This window comes from Pleurodeles waltl, chromosome 9 (genome assembly GCF_031143425.1).
Source record: "Pleurodeles waltl isolate 20211129_DDA chromosome 9, aPleWal1.hap1.20221129, whole genome shotgun sequence".
In the NCBI taxonomy this organism is placed as follows: Eukaryota; Metazoa; Chordata; class Amphibia; order Caudata; family Salamandridae; genus Pleurodeles; species Pleurodeles waltl.
Window position 1 is genome coordinate 458,688,096 of NC_090448.1, and position 22,222 is coordinate 458,710,317.

The 22,222-nt window shown below is 45.2% G+C and overlaps 1 protein-coding gene across 3 annotated transcripts in view; it reads left to right on the plus strand.

The window, feature by feature from the left end:
- Positions 1 to 22,222, plus strand: part of PPP1R13B (protein phosphatase 1 regulatory subunit 13B) — a 411,799-nt gene that overhangs the window by 301,897 nt on the left and 87,680 nt on the right. For all 3 annotated transcript variants that reach the window (XM_069207265.1, XM_069207264.1, XM_069207266.1), the window contains one exon: positions 8,018 to 8,513. In XM_069207265.1, the coding sequence (XP_069063366.1) occupies positions 8,018 to 8,513 (496 nt within the window). The remainder of the gene's footprint in view (positions 1 to 8,017; positions 8,514 to 22,222) is intronic.

Below are 22,222 nucleotides of genomic sequence, written 5' to 3' on the forward strand. Positions count from 1 at the left end.
CCATCGAACGGAAAATGTCACTTACCCAATGTACATCTGTTCGTGGCATGAGACGCTGCAGATTCACATGCGCCCTCCCACCTCCCCGGGAGCCTGTAGCCGTTATAAGTTGAATGAAAATTGTAAATTTGTAAATAAATACTATTTTAATACACATTATGTACAAATGTCCCGAAGACTAGAAATGGCATACAAAAGCACAGAACATCTCAACGTCATGGAGGAAGAGCAGGCGCAGACAGCAGTCTCCATCCGAGACACCGACTCCGAGCAAGAATCGGATGATGATAGACCCATCACTGCTGGCCAGCAAGGGAGTTCATCTGCCCCTACGCCCATATATAAAAAACAATCAAAGGCCTTGGGTGTAGCACTGCCGGAAGGACATGGTTCGGCCTGAAAAAAGACTGTTGGCGAGCAACATTCGGGCTCGGTGCCGAAAAAGGCTACTCCTCCGTCCACTCCGGAGTCGAGCAAGTCGGTTAGAACTTCCACCTCAGACTCTAGTAAGCGTCCTCACTCTTCGGAGTTGAAGATTCGGCGTCCTGCTTCGGAGCCGAAACAGCCGACTTCATTTTCCAGAGCGAAAAAGATTCAGACTTTGGAACCAAAAAAATCCTCATACACAGAAGAACAAGGACTTTTGAGTAAACTTAAACAAATCTCGAAGCCGATGCAAGAATCTCACAAAGCTTCTGAATAAGAGACTGAGATTGAGCCAACATTGGAGGTTATGGATGAAAGACAATCAAGAATCCATATACATACAGAGAGTGGTAGAATTCTGACTGCACCTCCCTTAAAGACTAAAAGAAAGCTGACCTTTCAAGAGGAATAGACTCTGCTCAACCACCAACAAAGGTTCAGAAACAAAAGGATAAACTATCACCTCTCCCTACTTCTCCTTCTCACTCTCCACAGCTTTCTTTTTCACCTCCTCACAATAGTCCACCACCATTGCCTTCTCCAACACACTCACTATACTCGCATGGAGATACAGTGGATCCTTGCGATCTGTATGATTCTGATCCCATTCCAGACAATTCCGAAAAAAGATGGCACTCTAAGGCCTTTTCTAGACCTCATACCTCTCAATCCATACATCCTGTCAGAACATTTTCATATGGTAACTTGCAAGATGTCATTGCACTACTACAAAAGCAAGATTACATGATTGCTTTAGACCTCAAAGATGTGTATTTCCATATACCCATCCATCCAGCTCACAGAAAATACCTCAGGTTTTTCATATCAGGAAAACATTACCAGTTCAAAGTTTTGCCATTCAGCATAACACAGCTCCAAGAGTGTTAACAAAATGTCTAGCAGTAGTAGCAGCCTACTTAAGAAGACAACACATTCACGTCTTTCCATATCTAGACGATTGGCTAATAAAATCAAGCAATTTTACACAATGCCAACAACACACCCAATATGTGATAGAAACCCTGCATACACTAGGGTCCACTCTAAATTATCAGAAGTCACACCTTCAGCCAGCACAAGTACAACCTTACCTAGGTGCTATTCTAAATACTCAAAAGCCCTGCCATATCCAAATACACAAATGATACAGGCTTTCCAAAATCTCATCCCATATATCCAACCAAATCAACAATACACTGTAAGATTTATCATGAAGCTTCTAGGGATGATGGCATCTTGCATAGCCATAGTTCCACATGCAAGACTACACATGAGGCCTTTACAACAATGCCTCTCACAACAATGGTCTTAGGCACACGGTCAGCTTCAAGATCTAGTGTTGATGGACCGCCATACGCACACGTCCCTTCAATGGTGGAATCTCAGCAATCTAATGAAGGGGCGGTCATTTCAAGACCATGTACCTCAGACCATAATAACAACAGACGCATCAATGATAGGTTGGGGAGGTCATCTCAACAATCAGACCATTCAAGGGAAATGGGATCCCAAACAAAAACAACTTCACTTAAACCACCTAGAATTATTGATGGTGTTTCTTGCCCTAAAAGCGTTTCAGCCCCTTCTCACACAAAATAATGTTCTGATAAAAACAGACAACATGACGACTATGTATTACCTCAAAAAAGCAGGGGGGACACATTCATATCAACTGTCTCTGCTAGCCCAGACAATATGAAAATGGACAATTCACAATCACATTCATCTATTAGCAGAATACATTCCAGGAATAGACAATCACTTACCGGATCTCCTAAGCAGGAATCACCAACAGACTCAACTCACGAATGGGAAATTCACACCCAAGTACTTCAAAAGTACGTTCAAAAGTGGGGAACGCCGGAAATAGACCTATTTGCAACAAGCGAAAATGCAAAGTGCCAAAACTTCGCATCCAGTCCCCCACATCCTCTATCCAAGGGCAATGCTCTATGGATCAACTGGTCAGGGATATTTGCTTACGCTTTTCCCCCTCTCCCACTCCTTCCCTTTCTGGTCAGCAAACTACATCAAACATCTCTTACCATGATACTCATAGCCCCAACATGGGCACGTCAACACTGGTACACAACACTCTTAGACCTGTCTGTAGTACCTCATTCCAAACAGACCAGATTTGTTAACATAGAACAAAGGTCAAATCAGGCACCCAAACCCCAATGCTCTCAATTTAGCGATTTGGCTCCTGAAGTCATAGAATTTGGTTACCTAAAACTTCCATCAGAATGTATGGAAATGCTTAGACAAGCACGTAAATCTACTACCGGACAATGTTATGCTAACAAATGGAAAATATACTAACAAATGGAAATGATTTGTTTACTACTGTCAATCTAAAAATACTGATCCACTCACAGCATCTATACAAGATATTGTATGCTGCCTACTTCATTTACAAAAGTCAAATTTAGCTTTCTCATCTAACAAAATCCACCTTACTGCAATATCTGCATATTTACAAAATATTCAACATACTTCTCTATTCAGAGTCCCTGTTATTAAAGCTTTCATGGAAGGATTAAAACTCATTATTTCACCTGGGACACCACCTGTTCCTTCTTGGAATCTAAATATCGTACTTACCAGACTCATGGGCCCACCTTTTGAACCCATGCACTCTTGTCAAATTAAATTCTTAACATGAAAGGCTGCCTTCCTTGTAGCTATTACCTAATTAAGAAGAGTTAGTGAAATACAAGCCTTCACTATTGAGGAACCTTTTTTCCAAGTACACAAACATAAAGTCATACTTAAGACAAATCCAAAATTTCTACCAAAAGTAGTATCTTCTTTTCACATCAACCAAACATTGGAGTTACCAGTCTTCTTCCTACAGCCAGACTCAGTTGCAGAAAGAGCTCTTCATACTCTAGATCTCATAAGAGCTCTTATGTACTATATAGAGTTTAGGAAAACAAAACAACTTTTTGTTGCTTTTCAACAACCACATAAAGGAAATCCTATATCTAAAAAAGGTTTAGCAAGATGGATTTTTAGAGGCATACAAACATGCTACATCAAGGCAAAAATACAACTTTTGATCACTCCTAGAGCACATTCTACAAGAAAGAAAAGTGCGTCAATGGCATTTTTTAGGAAACATACCAATGGCTGATAAATACAAGGCTGCCACATGGTCTACTCCTCATACATTTACTAAACAGTATTGTGTTGATGGTTTCTCCCAGCAACAGGCCAAGCTGTCTTAAGAACACTATTTCAAACAACTCCAACTCCTACAGGCTAGCCACCACTATTTGTTAGGAGGACTAACTGCTTTGTAGTCTATGCATAGCATGTGTATCTGCAGCTAAACATGCCATCAAACTGAAAATGTCACTTACACCGTGTACATCTGTTTGTGGCATGTAGTGCTGCAGATTCACATGCACCCTCCCTCCTATCCGGAAGCCTGTAGTAGTTCAAGTTTCCCATTTGTACATATGTAGCTACATTTCCATTTCCATGGACATCTCTTTGTAACCAAGAGGGGGAGTCACTTGATCCTGTGACTCCGAAAAGACTTCTTCGAAGAAAAACAATTTGCAACACTCCGAGTCCAACACTAGATGTCGGAAGAGCTATGCATAGCATGTGAATCTGCAGCACTACATGCCACGAACAGATGTACACTGGGTAAGTGACATTTTCCATATATAACGTGCGATAGTGTAGTATCTCTGTTATTGCCTGTGCTTTAATTTCTTATCACAAGTGATTACTGAATCCAGATCTCGTTTACAATAAGAAAGCTGTCCAAGTGAGTAGTGTATTTCAGTCAGTGGTTGGGTGGGTACAACATTCAGTTACATTTCTTGGTGCAGATGAGCCCTCTCCTTTTTCCCTGTGAGCTATAGATTGAGCAGTCTTTTTGTTTGGTAGGAGTAGTGTATGGGTGGCTACAGCCACAATCAATTCAAGTAATTCACCATTGATAATCAGACTATGTGACCCGCACTCTTTGGTAATGGGGGATGCCTGCATGGAGCCAAAAGGGCAGTAATGCTTGGATGCAAACTATGTTAGGCAGAGTACTTGACCCACAAAAGAAGAGCCTGTTTTTGTACCTTTCCTGCAATATCAACTCTGTTAGTGATATTGGCCAAGTTTTGGTTTGAAAACCAGAGCCATGATTATTGAAACAAAAGAGAGCTCCTTCTCTTTATTGCTGTTCTTGAAGGTCTTTGACTCGGTGTTAAAAGTAGAAGCCCAGTTGAACACTTGCACCTCATTACCAGAGACAGCAGACAATCAGAAATTTTATAACTTTGTCCCTAGTGAGGCTAAATCACTTACAAAGAAAAACTGTGTGGAGAACATGAAGAGAACAAATAGGTTGTAATGTCTGCTGTGGATAGCTGAACAAAAGCAGGTTTTTTTTAAGGATATGCATTGTCTATAGTAAACAGGTGTATGTATTATTAAACCAGTAATGCCCACTGCCATAATATAATACAAACAATAGTTTTTGGCGCTTAATAATATAACTACCCTCCGTCAATGGCTTTCAGTTTTATCAGTGTCCAAACAATTACCTCCTTTGAGTATTCAGTCTAATAATAGAAGTTTATATGAAGCAGAGCCCACTGTACATATAATGTCTTGTAACGAACAGAATTGTTTCCCAGGATCAGAACTTGAGATCTGCAGGTTAAACAAAGATTACTAGACAGATTTCTGCAAATATTGGTTGACTCTACTGAGACACCTTACTGGGAATTTGCACTTCAAACCTGCAGGATTACAAGCAGTGGTTTGAAGAAGGCATATTATCCTTGCTACTAAAGCACAAGACTGTTGTAAAAAGCTACATGTAAAATGTTACTGCAAAATGGAAAGTCTTTTTCCCATGGGCAAGGCTTCAAAACGGATTCTGCTTGAAGCAAATTGGTACCCTAAAACTGCCGATTAGCTAAGTGCCTAGCTACTCAGTGACCTAAAGACCTGAAGCAAAGCTGGAAGGACTTCACATGCTGGCAGGAATTCACATGGGCTGTGGGACAGGAAACTGAGTTCTGTGCAGAAGGTGGAGAAGGGCTATCAGAGATGCTTTCCAGGGCTGGGTTATAAGCTGTACGTGTTAGTACTGGAGGATTCTGTAGCTCTGTTTCCTGACAGAATGGGAATGAGGATCTGTGAAGGTAGCTAAGGGTCCTGGAGTGCTGACAGAGGGAATGTGAGGGTTGGTTAAGGCTTTCCTTGGGCCCGCTAAGGGTCTCTTGATCTCTGAGGACCAGCAGATGGTATTATATGGTGAGCTGAAGGGATGTGACAGGTGCCTAGAAAGACAGAGCACTGGTAGAAGGGATTTGACACACCAAGCAGCAGCAGAATGAACCTGAAGTTCAGTTGATCATGCCTGAGGGTCAGAGGAGCATATGCGTGCCATCTGAGTATTGCAAATAGTCAATTGTTGGCCCTTGAGGACTGCCTAAGTACAGTGTGAGGGTCTCTTAGACTGGCTAAGGTCTAACTTGAGATATCGTAGGTTTTGCTGAGGATCTGTGAAGACCAGAGGATGGTCTGTTAGGAATAATTGAGTTAATGTGAGGGCCTATAATGGCTTATGAGACATACAGCTGATCGGTTTTAGTAAGCTGCGAGGGCCCTCTTAATAGCTGGCTGCAGGTGACTTGAGTGCAGACTGAGAAACTCCCCAAAGGGCTAGCAAATTATGACAGTATGACCTGTACCAACTAGCCCCTTATCCAACACTGAGGAAGGTCCGCTCCCACATCATCCCTCCTGCAAATACTTTTGAGTACAGGAGGACTTGAAGTAGGCACCTGCATCCACATCATGTCAGGGACCCAAGGAGTGAACTCCTGATCCTCAACATCTGCTTACATACATGGAATTTGGGGAATCAGGAGACTCCCTTAATAGGCCAGTGCTCACACACTTTGCTTTCAGCTGCCCCTGGCATATCTGTTCTGTCTATGAGGCAATTTAATGTTAAACATGTTAGCAGGGTAGGCCTCTTCTTTTCTTATTTTTTTCCTTTACTCAAGGTGGAGCTAACAGTTGAAAACCCTTCTACTGAGGCAGACTTTGGGGCCTTTTGAGTTGGTGTTTTCCTTGAAAACATGATTTGCTTATGTTTCTTGCAGGTATGATTTCTGCCCTTGAGTAACTGAAACCATGTGTCTATCTGTTCCCTCTGGCCTTAGGATGGCATCTTACAGTGTACCATGTAACATCATGTTTTAATTGTTCACTACCTAAAGGTCAGCACTGCCTTTTTGACTGACCACTACCAAATGGTGTTTGTGTTTCTTCATCTTTCAAGTTATCTCCTTTGCATATTTTTGTAGTGTCCTTTAAGCTGTGCTTTGTTCCCTAGTGTTCTCAGTTTGTAGCTGATACCCTTTGCCATCTTGGTCCGTTCTGTTGATTTCTGCTTTTAGTCGTACATGGAGAACACCAAGACCATTCTTAGTGTATGTAAGCTGCCTGCAACTGCTTATGCTTTTCAACCATGCCTAAAAGTAATCTGCAATGTGTTGGGTCAATGTTCATTGATATCTAGTGACCAGAGCTTCTCTTTTCCAGATAGGCAGCCAGGACTTTCCAATCTTTCAAGGGTAAAACGTCATGATTGACATGAGGGTACTTAAAGTTCCACCTCTAGCGCACTACATATTAACTTAGTAAAATTATCCATCTCTTCTCCCACATGCCTTGCATCCATCCTGATCTTATGGAAATAAGGGATGACAAGCATAAAAGGGGGAAAGAGAATGGGAAGCAATACAGAGATGGTCAGAAGACACCACACCGAAAGCCATGTTCTGTTCATTTTGAAGTTTCTTTGAGACTAAACCACAGTCAGAGGATGTACTAACATAAATTGAAAGAGCTGCTTTATGCCAAATTGGTTGAATCCAGTTTCTTTCACTGCAAAATCCCGAATCTCTTCTCTTCAGTCACTATCATGGAAAGTCTTGATTGATATTAGAGCTTTAGTTTCTATCATTGAAAAGCCATAAACATGTTCACCTCGATATTGATGTGGTGTCCCTGCCTGTGGGGCATTTAAAAGCACCCTCTCAAATGATTCCCCTCATGTTCAAAGCTTACAAAAGCTTAAAATGTCAAAAATGCTGCATGACTCACCAAATGCCCCACAGACAAGTGGTGGATTCCGAAGGCCCTTTAGAGTTGCAAATGCTTGTGGGTTTACTAGATTTTTCACACATCGTTTAAAGTTTTTAAAAAACAAAAGAAACCTCAAGTGCAACTTCAAGCCATTATTTAAGCGCATTTTAATTGCTGCGGGAAAGTTAAAGTTGTGTTTGTGCTGCTTTTTTACACCATATCAGAGGTGCATAAATTTGTGTTTTCTAGAGATGTTATTTTCTTCTTTGTTTGCAGGATGAACTAGCACAACTACTCACTTTTTATTTGATGAAGAGACTCATTCCTGTTAATGATCAAATACACATCTCTTGAAACAGTAAATGTGTGGTAGTGTTACTAGTTAAGAATTACCATTGTTTATGATAAAGAATTGTAAGTGACAATAGTTGAATTGAAAAGTCTGACTTGGTTTCCTTATTTCTTTTTCCAGGGCTCTGAAATGGGGAAAATGTCACCTCCTATAACTAAGCAACTGACTCACAATTATGGAACGTATCCGAGTTCTATTGCTCTGGGAGCAGGTTCCACAAACTCATTGGAGAGAAGAAAGGATGGCAGCCTGCCTAGACCAGGGTCCACGCTACCAAACCGACAAAGACCCCTTCCTCTACTGCCGCCCAGCAACACACATCAACCAGGCTCCTCTCAGCAAATACAGCAGAGAATATCTGTACCTCCAAGTCCTACTTACCATTCTTCTTCCTCCTCCCCCTTCTTCCCAAGTGGAGATCCTAGACCAGAACTTCCTATAACTGTGGCAATCCGACCTTTTCTGGCTGATAAAGAATCCAGGCCACAGTCTCCCAGGAAAGGCCCTCAGACTGTGAACTCAAGCTCCATTTATTCCATGTACCTTCAGCAGTCCGTGCCACCAAAGAACTATCAGCAGTCTGTGTACAATTCACTAAACAAATCTGTCAAAGCAGGTAGCATTCAACATATTTTTATTTGTATATAAAGCAAACTGAATGTATTAACTATTACTTAATTGGTACCTTTAAAAAACACTCCACTGAAACCAGTTCATAGTGTTACTGGACGATAGAGGTTTGAGAAAAGTGGTATGAGATACATGAAATCAGTGTGCAGTTTGACACATTTAAAATCTCATGGCCGATTGTTTCATAGTATACTAATGGTTTGACTGTGCACATTATTACAAGTATTTGCTCAGTCATAGCTTCTAGTGGAATGTGTTTGCCTTTGTGACTTAATCCATTGTTTATTTACCATTTTAAAACTGAGTGTTTTTTCCTAACTTGTAAATAAGACTACGAGTGACCGATTCCTCTTTCCTACCTGGATGTTGCTTCTTTTTGACAACCATTGATCATGTGGCTTTTTTTCACATCAGAGGGCAGAGTATGTAGATGTATAACTTAATTCTTTCCCTGTTTCCTATGCTGCTGACATTTATCTGCTACTGATGGAAAAGTCAATCCAACATTTCTAAACAACATTTTTTAAGTTATGTTTTATATCACAATCATGCAAATAGCATTCACTGTTCATAAAACTATAGACCATCGTATTTCAGGATACTCCCCCATCAAGGCAGGAGTCCACCAATCTCATTCAGCTCTCTAGATGATCTGCTTGCATTTGAATTTCTTTCGTGTTGGAATATCTGAACAACTTTTACAGTTTTCCCTATTTTGTGTTTTGTTTTTTACAACATCTCCCTCAGTTATTCTTTCTGTTGAGCACGTGTTTCTCCACATGGTTTTACACAACCATTTTATCTTTGTTCTCACTAGAATCTTACTGCTCTTTTTTTATTCAAGCCATGGTCTCTTATTTATATATTCAGAGTGTTTCTGTCTGTTGAAGAACAGGAGTAACAATAGTGGTTTACTTTTGTGTTTATACTGTCTTGGTCCTTGCTGCCCTATGGAGTGTTGCACGCTGCATATGGAAAAGGAGTTCAAGGGCTGTGTGAGAAGTAACACTACCATAATGTTTTTTAGATATTGGCAGGATGCAGGCTTTGTCTTCTGAAGACACGATTCTTCACCGTTTGTCCACTCCGCCATGGTAGAATTGTGCAGATAGCAGGCTTGAAGACTGAATCTTCTACATTTGCTACAATTTTCTTCATACTTTCTACAGTTAAAAAGAAACAAACCTTTAGCATCTTTGGCTCAGTTGAGGTTGTGCCAGTTAACTTGTGTGATGTTTTCTCAGGTTAACGTTACATTCCTTTAGGATTTCCTCGACATTTAGACTTTCTTCTTAATCTCAGTCCAGTTCTCCACATCATGGTGCGCCTCTATATCACTATTGGATCACTGCATGTATTTTAAAACAGCCTTTGACATTGTTTTTATGCTGAGGCTAAATAAACAAAGAAAGTCCCTCAGCAAGCACACAGATACACATCCTTTATGCATGTGAGCATTAGAATGACAAAAAAGACAGTAAATGTAGAAACTAGAGACGCCCCCAATGATGATAGCTGGACTTAATGTGATCTATAACAACACATAAGGAAAATCATCCACACAGATTTACTATAACAAGATAACATGAAAGTCTTTAAAGAGTTGTAGTTGCCCTATATATATATATATATATATATATATATATATATATATATATATATATATATATATATATATATATATATATATATATATATATATATATATATATATATATATATATATATATATATATATATATATATATATATATATAATATGTGTGTCAGTCCAAAAGTTCTCCATCCTGGGAGCCCCCGACCCTACAGGGCGGCTTCTGCTTGACGGGGACGGAGATCCCGTAGCAACATGTAGACAAAAAGAAATGCCGAAGCCTGACAGTTTGAAACATACCACGTTCTTTATTATCCCATATCGATAGGCAGCATAGTTTCTATGCTGCCTATCGATATGGGATAATAAAGAACGTGGTATGTTTCAAACAGTCAGGCTTCGGCATTTCTTTTTGTCTACATATATATATATATGTATATATATTTTTAAATTTTTTGTTTGCAGATATAAGAATATATATATAAGAAAATATATATATATATATATATATATATATATATATATTTATATTTTGCTGGATGTCACATGCTCAGTATTTATATAGGCATCACCCCAGCACACTGACATCAATTCTTTCACTTCCACACCATCAGCATAGATCCAGAGAGAGCTACTTCTGTCCACTTTTTGGATACGTTTTTCAACATTTTCCTCTCATTTTGGGACCCCAAAACACCTGTGGGGTTTAAACCTTGTGGCTCCTGTCACAGACAGATGTCTGTAACAGACCCCCATCTGTTTTGTGCCTGGAGCTGGGCCATGACTCCAAGGCCTTTAAAGACTGTTGCGCCGTGAACCCCAAAGTGCTGCGTGTGTAATCCCTGATGGACTCCGTGATCCTCCCGGTCCTGGTTGCGTGGATGGTCCCAAGCCCGTTTGCAGAGACATTCCAGTCACTTGTCGTTGTGCTTGAACTCATCGAGTAAGCCCCACAAAAAATGTTCTTTGACTCTGCCGTGCTGGTCCAAGCTATCGGACGAGGCGCAGGAACGATGTGACCACTATTGGACCTGTTGCCATGTGTCAGCCGTGGGGCCTGTCTCTCGGTCCGCGCTGCACTTCCTTGAATTTCCACGAGCCTGAGCGTTCCCCACCCAGCTATGCAATTTTTGTGAGGCCTTAAACCTCATATTTCGGTGGGACAGCCCCTCTAGAGCGCCCTCAGGCCCCGTGGGTTCGGCAGGTGCCTCCTCTGGATTTCCACTGAAGAATCTGCCTTCAGCGCCAGTTCAGCTCCTTGGATCTGGTGCTGGATCTTGACCGGCTCTGGTTGCAAGACCACAACCTTTCCTGGAGCCAGTTCCAGTGACGCTTCCAGCAGCGCTGACTCTCATCATCATACCCAACTCCTATACAGAGTGGGACATCGCTCAGCGTCGACTCCAGCACCGGCCGGAACTCGATGTTCAGTAGCCAGGGCCTTCTTTTTTCGGCAGGCCCTCAGAGGAGTATGACTGGAGACTATTTGAGGATTGTATTGGCTACCAGTGCCCCTTAGGAGAGGCCAAAGGCAGCTGGTATGACAAACTGGCGGATGCTGGTGGTCTGGACACTTCCCCAGACACTGGCTTAGTCTCTCCTACTAGTTTGGCAATGGCCTAAGGGGCTTCCTTTGCCATGGTGCTGAGGAGGGCACCTCAGGTCCTGGACCCTACACTGGCCTCAGTGGCAGTCAAGTTAAACGTCTTGACAGAGGTGATTCAGCCAGGAGTCGTCCTCAGAGAACATCCCTTTTAATGAAGCCTGCACAGATGTCTTGCTCAGGGTGTGGGCTAAGCCCTGCACAGGGACTCCTGTGCACAGGACAATTGCCCACCACCATCGCCCTACTCCTGCAGTCGCAGCTTTCCTTCTCCAGCACAACACACTGGAGAGCATAGTTGTCTAGGTCTCCACCTCCAACGTCAACTCTGATGCTTTCCCTACAACACCACTGGATAACTTTGGCAAGGGGATGCTCTTTTCCACCAGCCTTGCACTGCAGTTGGCGAACACCGAATGCCTCTTAGGCTGGTGTACCCACACAGTTTGGAATTTTGTTGTTTTGTTTTTTTAAATGTATTTATTGCTTTCATGAAGTTAATGTTATACAGAACAAGAAACGTCTCCTATGCATAAGGCAGAACCCTCAGAGAGCAAATTGCAAAAATCACAACTAACGTTAGAGCCTGACGGAATACCATACCATTCCTATTTGGCGATTTTGCATTTAATACATTTTCATGTAGATAAAGTATAAGCAGACTAGGAGCAGCCAGCACAATTATGCATGCCAACATCTGCATCGGGAATGAGAAAAGATAGACGAAGAGAAGAATAGAAAAAGGAAGAAAAGAGGAAGTCCTCACAGGTGTCACAGCCAGCCTGAAAGAACAAAGCGTTGTCTCAGTTCACCAAGGAGGGGGGGGGGGGGCCTGGGGGTAGTCGCCGCGGATCATTTTAGACACCGGCTTCCGTCGTACCTCTCTGTAGCCCAGATTCAAGGAAGACCCGCAAAGGGGACCGCACATCTTGTGGCTAAGAGTTGGGTGCCATTAGTTCCCAGTAGGCCACTAGCTGCTCCTGGCAGTACGCAGCATCCCGCTACCAATACTGGCAGCGGGGTGTCTGCCCTCTACCCCAACACATCGCCACTCTGCGCTTCGCCAGCACCAGAAGCAATCCCACCAATCTCCTGTTTTCGGGGGGGATCTCCCTGATGTATCCCAGAAGAGCAAGTTTAGGGGACCTCGGCAACTCAAGCCTGACCGTTTCCTCCAGCGCACTCAGCACATCCATCCAGAATCCCTGCAGCGCCCCACAACCCCACGCCAGGTGTATGAAATACGCCTCTGCGCACCTATCGCATTTGTTAGTCAATCTTCTTGTGACGTCGCAGTGTATAATACAAGCGAGGCAGAAATTTTAAATTTAATAATCACAGTCTATAGTTGTGGGAGAGCTCACGCATGTGTGCACAACAATACCGCCAAACGTCATCCGACAGAGTCCCCCCTATATCTACCTCCCATTGTGCTCAGGCCCTAGACGACACCACAGGTGTAGTCATCTGCATACACACATACAGGCCTGTAATAAGGCCGCAGGGAGATGGGGACCTGTAAAGTAACTCCAAGACGTGGCTCGTCAGGGGCGCCACAGGGAAACCAGGGTGTCTGGACCGCAGGAACTCTCTGATTTGTAGGTAATGAGCCGATATTGCACAGTATCATACAGCGCACAGAGCGCAACTTCCGGAGAGATAAATGATTTCTCAGGATACCAAGACACCAGGGTTATCAGCTGCAATGTGCGCATATGCTCGTCCATTCGGCGACCCCCCAGTGTACTCTGGTGCACAGCATCCCGCATCAGTGTCGAGGGCGCAAGCGGTACACAGGTCCCAGCCCGCTGCATAAGAGCCCGCCAGGCCTGCACTGTGCACGCCACCGTATCCACATCCCGCGTCCTAGAACTGGGCCTTTCTTATAACACTCCAGACAGGAGGGCGGGCCAAACAGAATCATGTTCTGGAGCCAGGTGCGGTAAATATTTTATGGGGCGGGTCCAAAAATGCGCATAGTGGGCCTGTGCGCAATTATAATAAAGTTTCAGATCTGGAGCAGCCAAGACGCCCAGCTCAAATGGCAGCGTGAGCATCTCCCATGAGATCCTGGGCTGCTTACTGGCCCAGACCAAGGAAATGAGGATAGACCTAAGTCGTTTCAAGAAGCTAGATGTGAGCGTGAGAGGAATGTTGGTAGACAAATGGAGAAATTTGGGCAGGACTAACATCTTAGCAATTGCTATACGGCCAGTCAGCAAAAGCGGTAGAGAATGCTACGCCTTCACCCTGTCTTCTAGCCACATAATGGCCCTGCCATAATTCATCCAACTCCCTGCACACCCATATGCCCAAATAACGTACCAGACCATCGGCCCAACTCATGAGGTATCTCGAGTGGTACTATGTCGTAATAGCCGACAAAGTTAGAACCACAGACTTAGACCAGTTTATTGTGATCTCATAGATCTGACCAAAACGTGCAATCTCATCTATTAGTATGTCGAGGTGAACCTGCGGGTCCCGTACATTTAAAGCAACATCATCAGCGTACATAGAGACCAGGATTGGGCGTTGTCTAAACGCCAAGCCCCTGTGATTATGATGCTGCCTCAAATGCGCGGCAAGTGGCTTCATCATCACTGCAAATAGCAGGGGCAAAAGGGGGCAGCCCTGCCGAGTACCCCTAGACACCGGAAAGGGATCTGATGTCACCCCATTAATTCATAATCTTGCCACCGGAGCCAAATACAACAGACTGATAAATTGGATGAATCTGGGGCTCAAACCCACCCTCGATAACAGGCCAAACATATATGGCCATTGTAGGGAGTCAAACGCCTTAGTGGCGTCCAAAAAAACAGCCGCAGCATGGTCTTCAGGATTCACCATTCGAGATACAGCAAAGAAGGCATGAAGATCATACAGGGTCGAGCGACCCGGCATGAAGCCAGATTGATCCGGGAGCACCAGAGACGGGAGAAGGGGCTGCTGATGCGTCGTTATCAGTTTCGCTAATATCTTATTATCCAGATTTATAAGCGATAGTCGCCTATACGAGTCACAATGACATGGATCTTTACCCGGCTTCAATATAGTAACTATGAGGGCCTCACGCAGCGACAGCGTGAGGATGCCATTCTCAAGCGCCTCGGCATACACATCTAATACCTGCAGAGCCAATAAATCTGCATATTCCTTACAGAAGGCCGCTGTAAGCCCATCTAAGCCAGGAGCCATATCTCCCGGCAGGATACGGATGACCTGTATGATGTCCTTAACAAGGGAACGGCGAGTCCAGATACTGCCTGTGCATGTTCTCCAGCCAAAGCAGGCTGATGTCCTAGAAATATTCTGTGTTTCTCTCCGGGCACGGCCTCTCCGAGGCAGAATAAGGGAAGGCATAAAACTGTTAGCACCTGCTTGACCTAGTCAGCACCAGCCTGACGTTCATCAGCAGAGTCCAACAGCTCCACAATATAATTCCCAGCCCACGGCCGACGCAGCATTGCCGCCAACGTTCTGCCTGCACTCTCGCCCTATCCGTACCGTCTTGCTTTAGCCTCTCTATCCAGAAAGCAGATCTCACGAAGCGCCGCCGCCTCGTATTCTGACAATTTCTCCCAGATCTCAGCCAGGAGGGCATTGGACATGTCGGCGCATAGTTGCTTCTCCAGCATGATCAGCTGGGCCTCCAGGTCTGCCAATTCCCAACGTATCACCCTGAGCACGCTGTGTTTCTCAGCTGAGCAGATCCCCCAGATCACCACCTTAACTGCCTCCCACAAAGTGCCAGCCGACGAAACCAATCCTTTGTTAACCGTGAAGTATTCCACTATAGCCGTTTGCAACTCCTCTCTAAAGGCTTGATATTGCAATGCATCGCACGGTAGTCTCCACAGGAAGTCACGGCGTGCGCCACCTGGAATTCCCAACTTCAAAAGAACCAGAGAATGGTCCAACAAGGTGCGAGGCATGTGTTCAGTAGACTCTGGCCAGAGCTCCACATTGCTGGTGCCAAGCCATGTATCAATACGTGACCAGCTGTTATGTACTGTGTTGATGCATGTTCCTTCTCATTCATCACCGTGTTTTACCCTCCATAAATCTACCACAGCACCCTCCGTCATGATTCGAGAAAGCGTCCCAGCAGCCGCCAGGTGCTGGGGCCGAGCCTGGCTCTCACGATCCGCCAATATATCCAGAACTGCATTGAAGTCTCTGCCACACAGTAGCGACCCAGGGAGAACACCAAGTGCCACACCTCCTCAAAGAACTGCGGGTCGTCCACATTAGGACCATAAACTGACACCAGTCAAAATGGCCTGTCGTGTTACGTACCCTGCAGTAGGACATAGCGACCATGGGGTCTATAATCACTTTCTCAGTACGCCATTGCAGTCCCCTTCTGATCAAAATGGCTACCCCCCTCGCATAGCTCGAATACGCAGCTACATGACACTCCCCAATCCAGCCGGCCTTCACCCTGTGCTTCGTAGCAGTAGTCAGGTGAATTTCTTGGAGCATGCAGACATCTATCGCACGACGCTGGCTATAGGCCGATACTAATCACATCTTTCGCCCATCATTCAGCCCCTGGACATTCCAGGTCAAACAGTTCACATATGTCACCCCACTAGGAGCCATCATAGCAAACTCCTCAACTGCACTGCTGCCATCCCCCATCCAGTCACAATTCGAGACAGCAGCGAGGACAAGGAAATACAGATAGGCAAAGGTAAAGAGAGAGCATTCAATACGATAACCAACAAGACAACAACCCCCCCTCACCCACGCTGGCCCCCAGTAGAGCCAGCTCTACAAACCCACCCAAACACAGATCCTACCGCATATCAGCAAACAACTTGATTGGACTCATCCAGTGGGGCGTCGGCGTGGCCATCTGTCGTCCACCTCGGTATGGGTGGGTTGGCAGGAGCCTCCCTAACACCAGTAGTACCACAAGCCAGACTGCACTGGAGGGGGGAGGAGTGTCCGAAATCCGCTATTGAAGGGCCGAAGCACATGCAAGATACCACCCAGTTGTGTTCTAGCAGTGTGAACGGGGGGGTGCCTACTCTCCCATCTCACCCACAGGTGAGTATCAGCACACTGTGCCTCTCCCCCACGTCAGATTCCCGGGTCTCACCGACTTACTCCACTGCCACAGTGTAGAAGTTGGAAACGGGGGGAGCGCTCACCCTCTGTTCATCTCATTCCCCGACCGCCCCCCCCCTCCTCTCCTCCCTCCCCCGGGCAGCCACGGAACAGACAAGGCTGCACCGGGGACCAGACCCCATCATGGAGGTACCCCACCCTCCCAGAACCGCTCCCGCTCCAGGAGGAAGGGTGGGTCGCCTGGCAAAAAACCCAGGTCCGCCATCAGCAGCAGCCAGCCGGCACTGACCCATGTCGCGGGCGTGGTGCCGTCAGCGCATGCCGCTCTAGGCCCTACCCACAGGACCCAGCATGCCGGCTCACTCACCCGCAGGGCCCGCTGCCCGATCCTCGTCGCCGATCCAGCCCTGCAGACATCCCGCACCGGAGGCACACACGCGGCCCAGGTGTGTCAGACCTCAGAGCCCCAAGTCTCCTTCTTGGGGGTGGGACAGTCACCGTCCCGCACTCTGCCAGCGGCCACCTCCCGTCCACCGCCAGGGCCCACACAAGCCGCGCACAAGGTCAGGCACCACCTCCAGCGACCCAAACAGGCGCTGAACTGGCTCAGGGCCTCAGCACAGAAGGCGGGTGCACAAAAGCGCCATCTGGCCTCCGATCCGTCAGGAATATGGACGGATTTATGCCCCTGCCCTGCAGACCCTCACAGCGTGATGCCCATCTTGCAGGACGGCAGGCCACGCCCACACAGTTTGGAATTTGATTGCACAAGTGCTGTCCATTTCTCCGAGAAGACCCGAGCCATTCTGAACCAGGCTATTGTTGGTGGCAGGGATGCACCAAAGTTCACCATTTGATGCGGACGTGATACAGTTGACTTGCTACCCTGAAACCAGTCCCAGGATGCATAAATTCTGTCCAGGAAGGACCTGGCTTGGCAGTTCAGGCTGGACTGCTCCCATAGGGAGCAGGGTCAAGATTGATTTGCATATGGCTGGGTCCGAACTGGGGTGACGTGGCAAGCAAAATAATGATGGATTAAACCCAGATCTGTGAAGGGGTGAGTGTTTGAAAAGTTTCAACACTCCTTCCATCATTTTATTTTATGATGTTGCCTTGTGCATCCTAAGTAGCTAGGGTATGCCCAGACGTGGATCCCTTGCTTGCTGTACCACTGGATTAAAGCTAGCCTGGGTCATACCCTGAACCCGGTCCCAGGCTGCTCGAATTCTATCCAGGGAGGACCTGGCTTGGCAGTTCGGGCTGGACTGCTCCCATAGGGAGCAGGGTCAAGACTGATTTGCATATGGCTGGGTCAGAACTGAGGTGACATGGCAAGCAAAATAACGATGGATTAAACCCAGATCTGTGCCTGGGGGTGAGTGTTTGAAAAGTTTCAACAATCCGTCCATCATTTTATTTTGCGATGTTACAGTTGACTTGCTAGGCAGAGCGATTTGTTAGTGACACTCATGCCATGCCTGGCAGAGATCTACTGGCTTTTCGGGGGGCTGTCCAGGCATCCTTTATAGACATGCCCTTTGATGGCTCTCACCTCTTCGACGATGTGGCAGATTCCTCACTGGAGCACTTTCAGGGTAGCTGGGCCACTGCCCGGTCACTGGGTGTCTCCGTGGCCACATGCCAACTCCATTTTGCCTTGCACTCTTTCCATGGCTACACTAGGGACTACCAGCTGCATTCATCCCCACCCAGCCAACAAAGCGAACAGGTTTGGTCCATTCGTGGCCACGGAGGCAGCACCCACAAGCCATGTGGGGCATGCTGCCAGAGATCTACCCAGTCCACCACACCCCCAGCAGCCATAGCCTTCAAACATCTTTAGTTTGCCCTCTTAACATCAAAGGCAGCCAGTGGGCACCAGGATCCAGCATCACCTGCCCCACTGGCAGTCCATAACATCAGACAAGTGGGTACTTCAAATTGTTCAGCAAAGTTACTCCATCCCTTTCTTAGAAACCCCACCACCCATGCCACCATCCTCAGGCTGCTGATGAAGGACAACCTCTTTCTGCTTTGTAAGGAAGTTCAGGCTCTTTTCAGCAAAGGAGCCATTGAGAGGGTGCAGGCATCAGAGGTAGGTTGTGATTGCTTGTCCCGCTACTTTCTGGTTCCCAAGAAAGATGGAGACCTCTGCCCTATTTCGGACCTGCACCCTCTCAACTTCTTTCTGGAGAAGGAGGAATTTGAGATGCCCACATTGTCTCAAGATCTGCCTGCCTTGGATCCTGGAGAATTGGATAGTAGCAATCGACTTGGACACCTACTTTCCTATAGCCATCCTGTCTGCCTACAGGCATTACCCCAGTTCAGTGGGCCACAAGCCTTTTCAGTTGCTGTGCTCCCTTTTGGCCTCGCTTGTGCCCATCTGGTGTTTATGAAAGTAATGGCAATAGTTGGAGCACATCTGTGGAGGTCAGGGGTTCTAGTCTTCCACTACCTCGATGACTGGCTGTTGAATGTGGCTTGCCTCAGGCAGTTGTCTCCCACTTCCAAGCTATGGCAGACCGCCTGCATTTGCTGAGGTTCACTATAAATGTGCTGAAGTCATACCTGACTCCCTCTCACACGCTCCCTTTCATCTGAAGTTTTCTGGAAACAGTGCACTTTTGGGGCTATCCTCTGGAGACAGAGTTCAGGATATTCAGGCTAGTATTGTGATGTTTCAGCTTCTAATCTGGATTTCGGTGAGACTGACTCTGAGGCTGCTTGTCCTCATGGCCTCCTGCACCTTGCTGGAAACACATGCCCCGTGGCATATGCATGCTTTGCAGTGGGATCGGAAGACCCAGTTTGCGCACCTACAGGGGATTCTGTCAGACCTGGTGCAGATATCTGTCTGAGAGAACTGCAAATGATCTGTTTGTTGCTGACAATCAGCGATTGGGTCAGCGGCAGACCCCTCTCCCTTCCCCACCCAAAACCTTCTGCACTGACAGATGCATGACCTCGGGGTTAGGGCAGCCATCTAGGAGAGGTGGATATCAGAGGACTCCGGTCTCTTGGGGAGTCTCTGCTCCACAGCAACCTTTTGGAGTTTATAGAGCAATTTGTCTGGCATTCAAAGCAAAGCCTTTCTTCTTTTCATCAAGGGAAGGCTAGTACAGGTGTTCACGGCCACCACCACCATCATGTGGAATTGCAATAAACATAGCGGGTGAGGTTGTGGACCCTGTGCCAAGAGGCCCTGCATCTCTGGAAAAGGTTGGAATGCCAGACTATAGCTAGATGTAGAGGGGGACTGTATCATCACTTAGCATGAAAAGCTTTCAGAACTTAGCTAGGTAAGTAAATGCTTACTTTGTGAAAAGCAGCTCCTGCCCCAAAGTGTGTCATTTGTGAAGCTGCCTTGTGGCGATCGGTGCATTCTTTTGCTAAACATCATTGCTTGAATTCTGACTGTATTATAGATTATCTTTGTGAGTTTGTTTTTTCTATGCAACTTACTGAAATAATGAATGATTCATTTTGTGGCCCTGACTAGATCTTTAAGGTTAGTTTGGTAATATATACTACCTGTTTTGAATATCAGATAGTGTCTCATGACGAAGAACGAAATGTGACTTGTAATGTGGTTTCTGATGGATACTTGTAACAGCAGATCCCTCACCTTTAAAATACCCTAAACTGGATACAGAAGATTTTCAGCATAGCCTTTGCACATCAGTAGGTGTTGTCGTAAAACTCTGCATCAACTTTGTTCCGCCCTGGAAGTTACCGTTGCAGCCTCATATAGGCACTACCTAAGCGCATTGAAGTCAGTCTCTTTTTTCTCATGCAGTTCATGAGCTAGCTGCTACTTTTTCTTGTCACTTTTTTTCATCAGTTTCTCGTCGGTCGATAAGCTTTTTCTCTCATTTTTTTCCCCTAGTGCATGTCTTTTTCTAAAACTACAGCTTAGGCCAGAGGTCTTCAAAGTTTTTGATGCCGAGATCCCCCTGTCAAAATTCCTTAGGCATAAGGACCCCCTCCAGACAAACTTTTCTAGAGCCTGGTACTCCTCATCATCACCAACTATCGCCAACCATAAACACCTCCAATTCCCATGGTAAATAAATCATTTTTACAGTGGAGGAATAATATTAAACAGTGTTCAGCACCCGAAAGGTTACTCAGTGACTGGTTCAGTGGTGAAGGCTTGACACACAAACACAAAGTCTCCAAAAATAATTACCCAAAAATGCAGAGTGATACTTTATTTTTCACAACCAAAACATATTTTGACAAAACTTATTTGGATGATAACACCTTTTTGAACTAATGTGATGGGTGTGTCTGGTTTTCTGCAGAGAGACAGTCAAAATGTGGTTGACCTCATTAATACTAGTTTAACTCCCAAATACAGCAATAAGCAACACAAAATTGACCAGTCTAGCTTTGCAGAGGGCCTTCTACTGCTCTGCAAAACGTGTAGCTGCTTTTTAGTAACTTTTGAACCGTTCGAGCTATAAACTATTTTTTAGAAAAAAATAAGCTGATTATGCCATAGATGATGGATAATGTGGCTAATGCGGCAAATCTATAATTATGCGAAAATCACAGCAGCCGCACAATGACATAATTCCAGTGACCCCGGGTGTAATGGCTGTTTTGCATGGGCTGCAACTTTAGTGTTCAGCATCCGAGGAGAACCACACTGTATTTCATGGGATGCTGACTGCTTGGCTTTTACAGCTGCATGCAACTGGAGGTTGCTGAACATCATTCCTCATGATTAAAACATACCATTTACAATCATTAACGATTAACTGTAAGGTCCAAGTAGGATGCTTTCTTTAACTTCAGGGGAGGAAGTGGTCCCTTAAATCTTCTTTCACAATGTTTTTCTAAAAAGGTTTTTATTTTCAACATTATGAAATCAGGCGCTTCTATTTTAGCAAAAACGGACTCCTGGTTATATTAGTTAGCTGCTGTTGTTGACATCAGTTTTTTAGGTCTTTCACCAACAAGGAGCTACATATAAAATAATGGGCAGCTTAAATGAAAAATAAAAAAAATTGTTACTCAGTGGGAAATGCACTATAGTACATTGTAAAACCTCTATTAGTTAGTGCACTGTGGATGTCTGTGTGTGTAACCAGAGTGCAAGAGAAGTGAATCCTGGTTGGTACAGTGGAGAATAGTGACTTGTGTAAGCTTAATGCTACGAGGTCCCAGTCTGTGACAGAAAGCACTGTGATTGTGTAAGACATGCATTACACACAGTATGAGAAAGACTGCTAGAAAATGTGTAAAATGTTTTACAATAGAATTTACGCAGACCAGACTGTACGTAATACAATGTTTTTTTCTTTTACGTACTTGTTACTTAAACACCTCAGGGATAGTAAGTAAATACAATTACAGTTAAAAGCAAGCACATCACAGCTCAGTTGTTAACTCTTTGCACTACCACTCA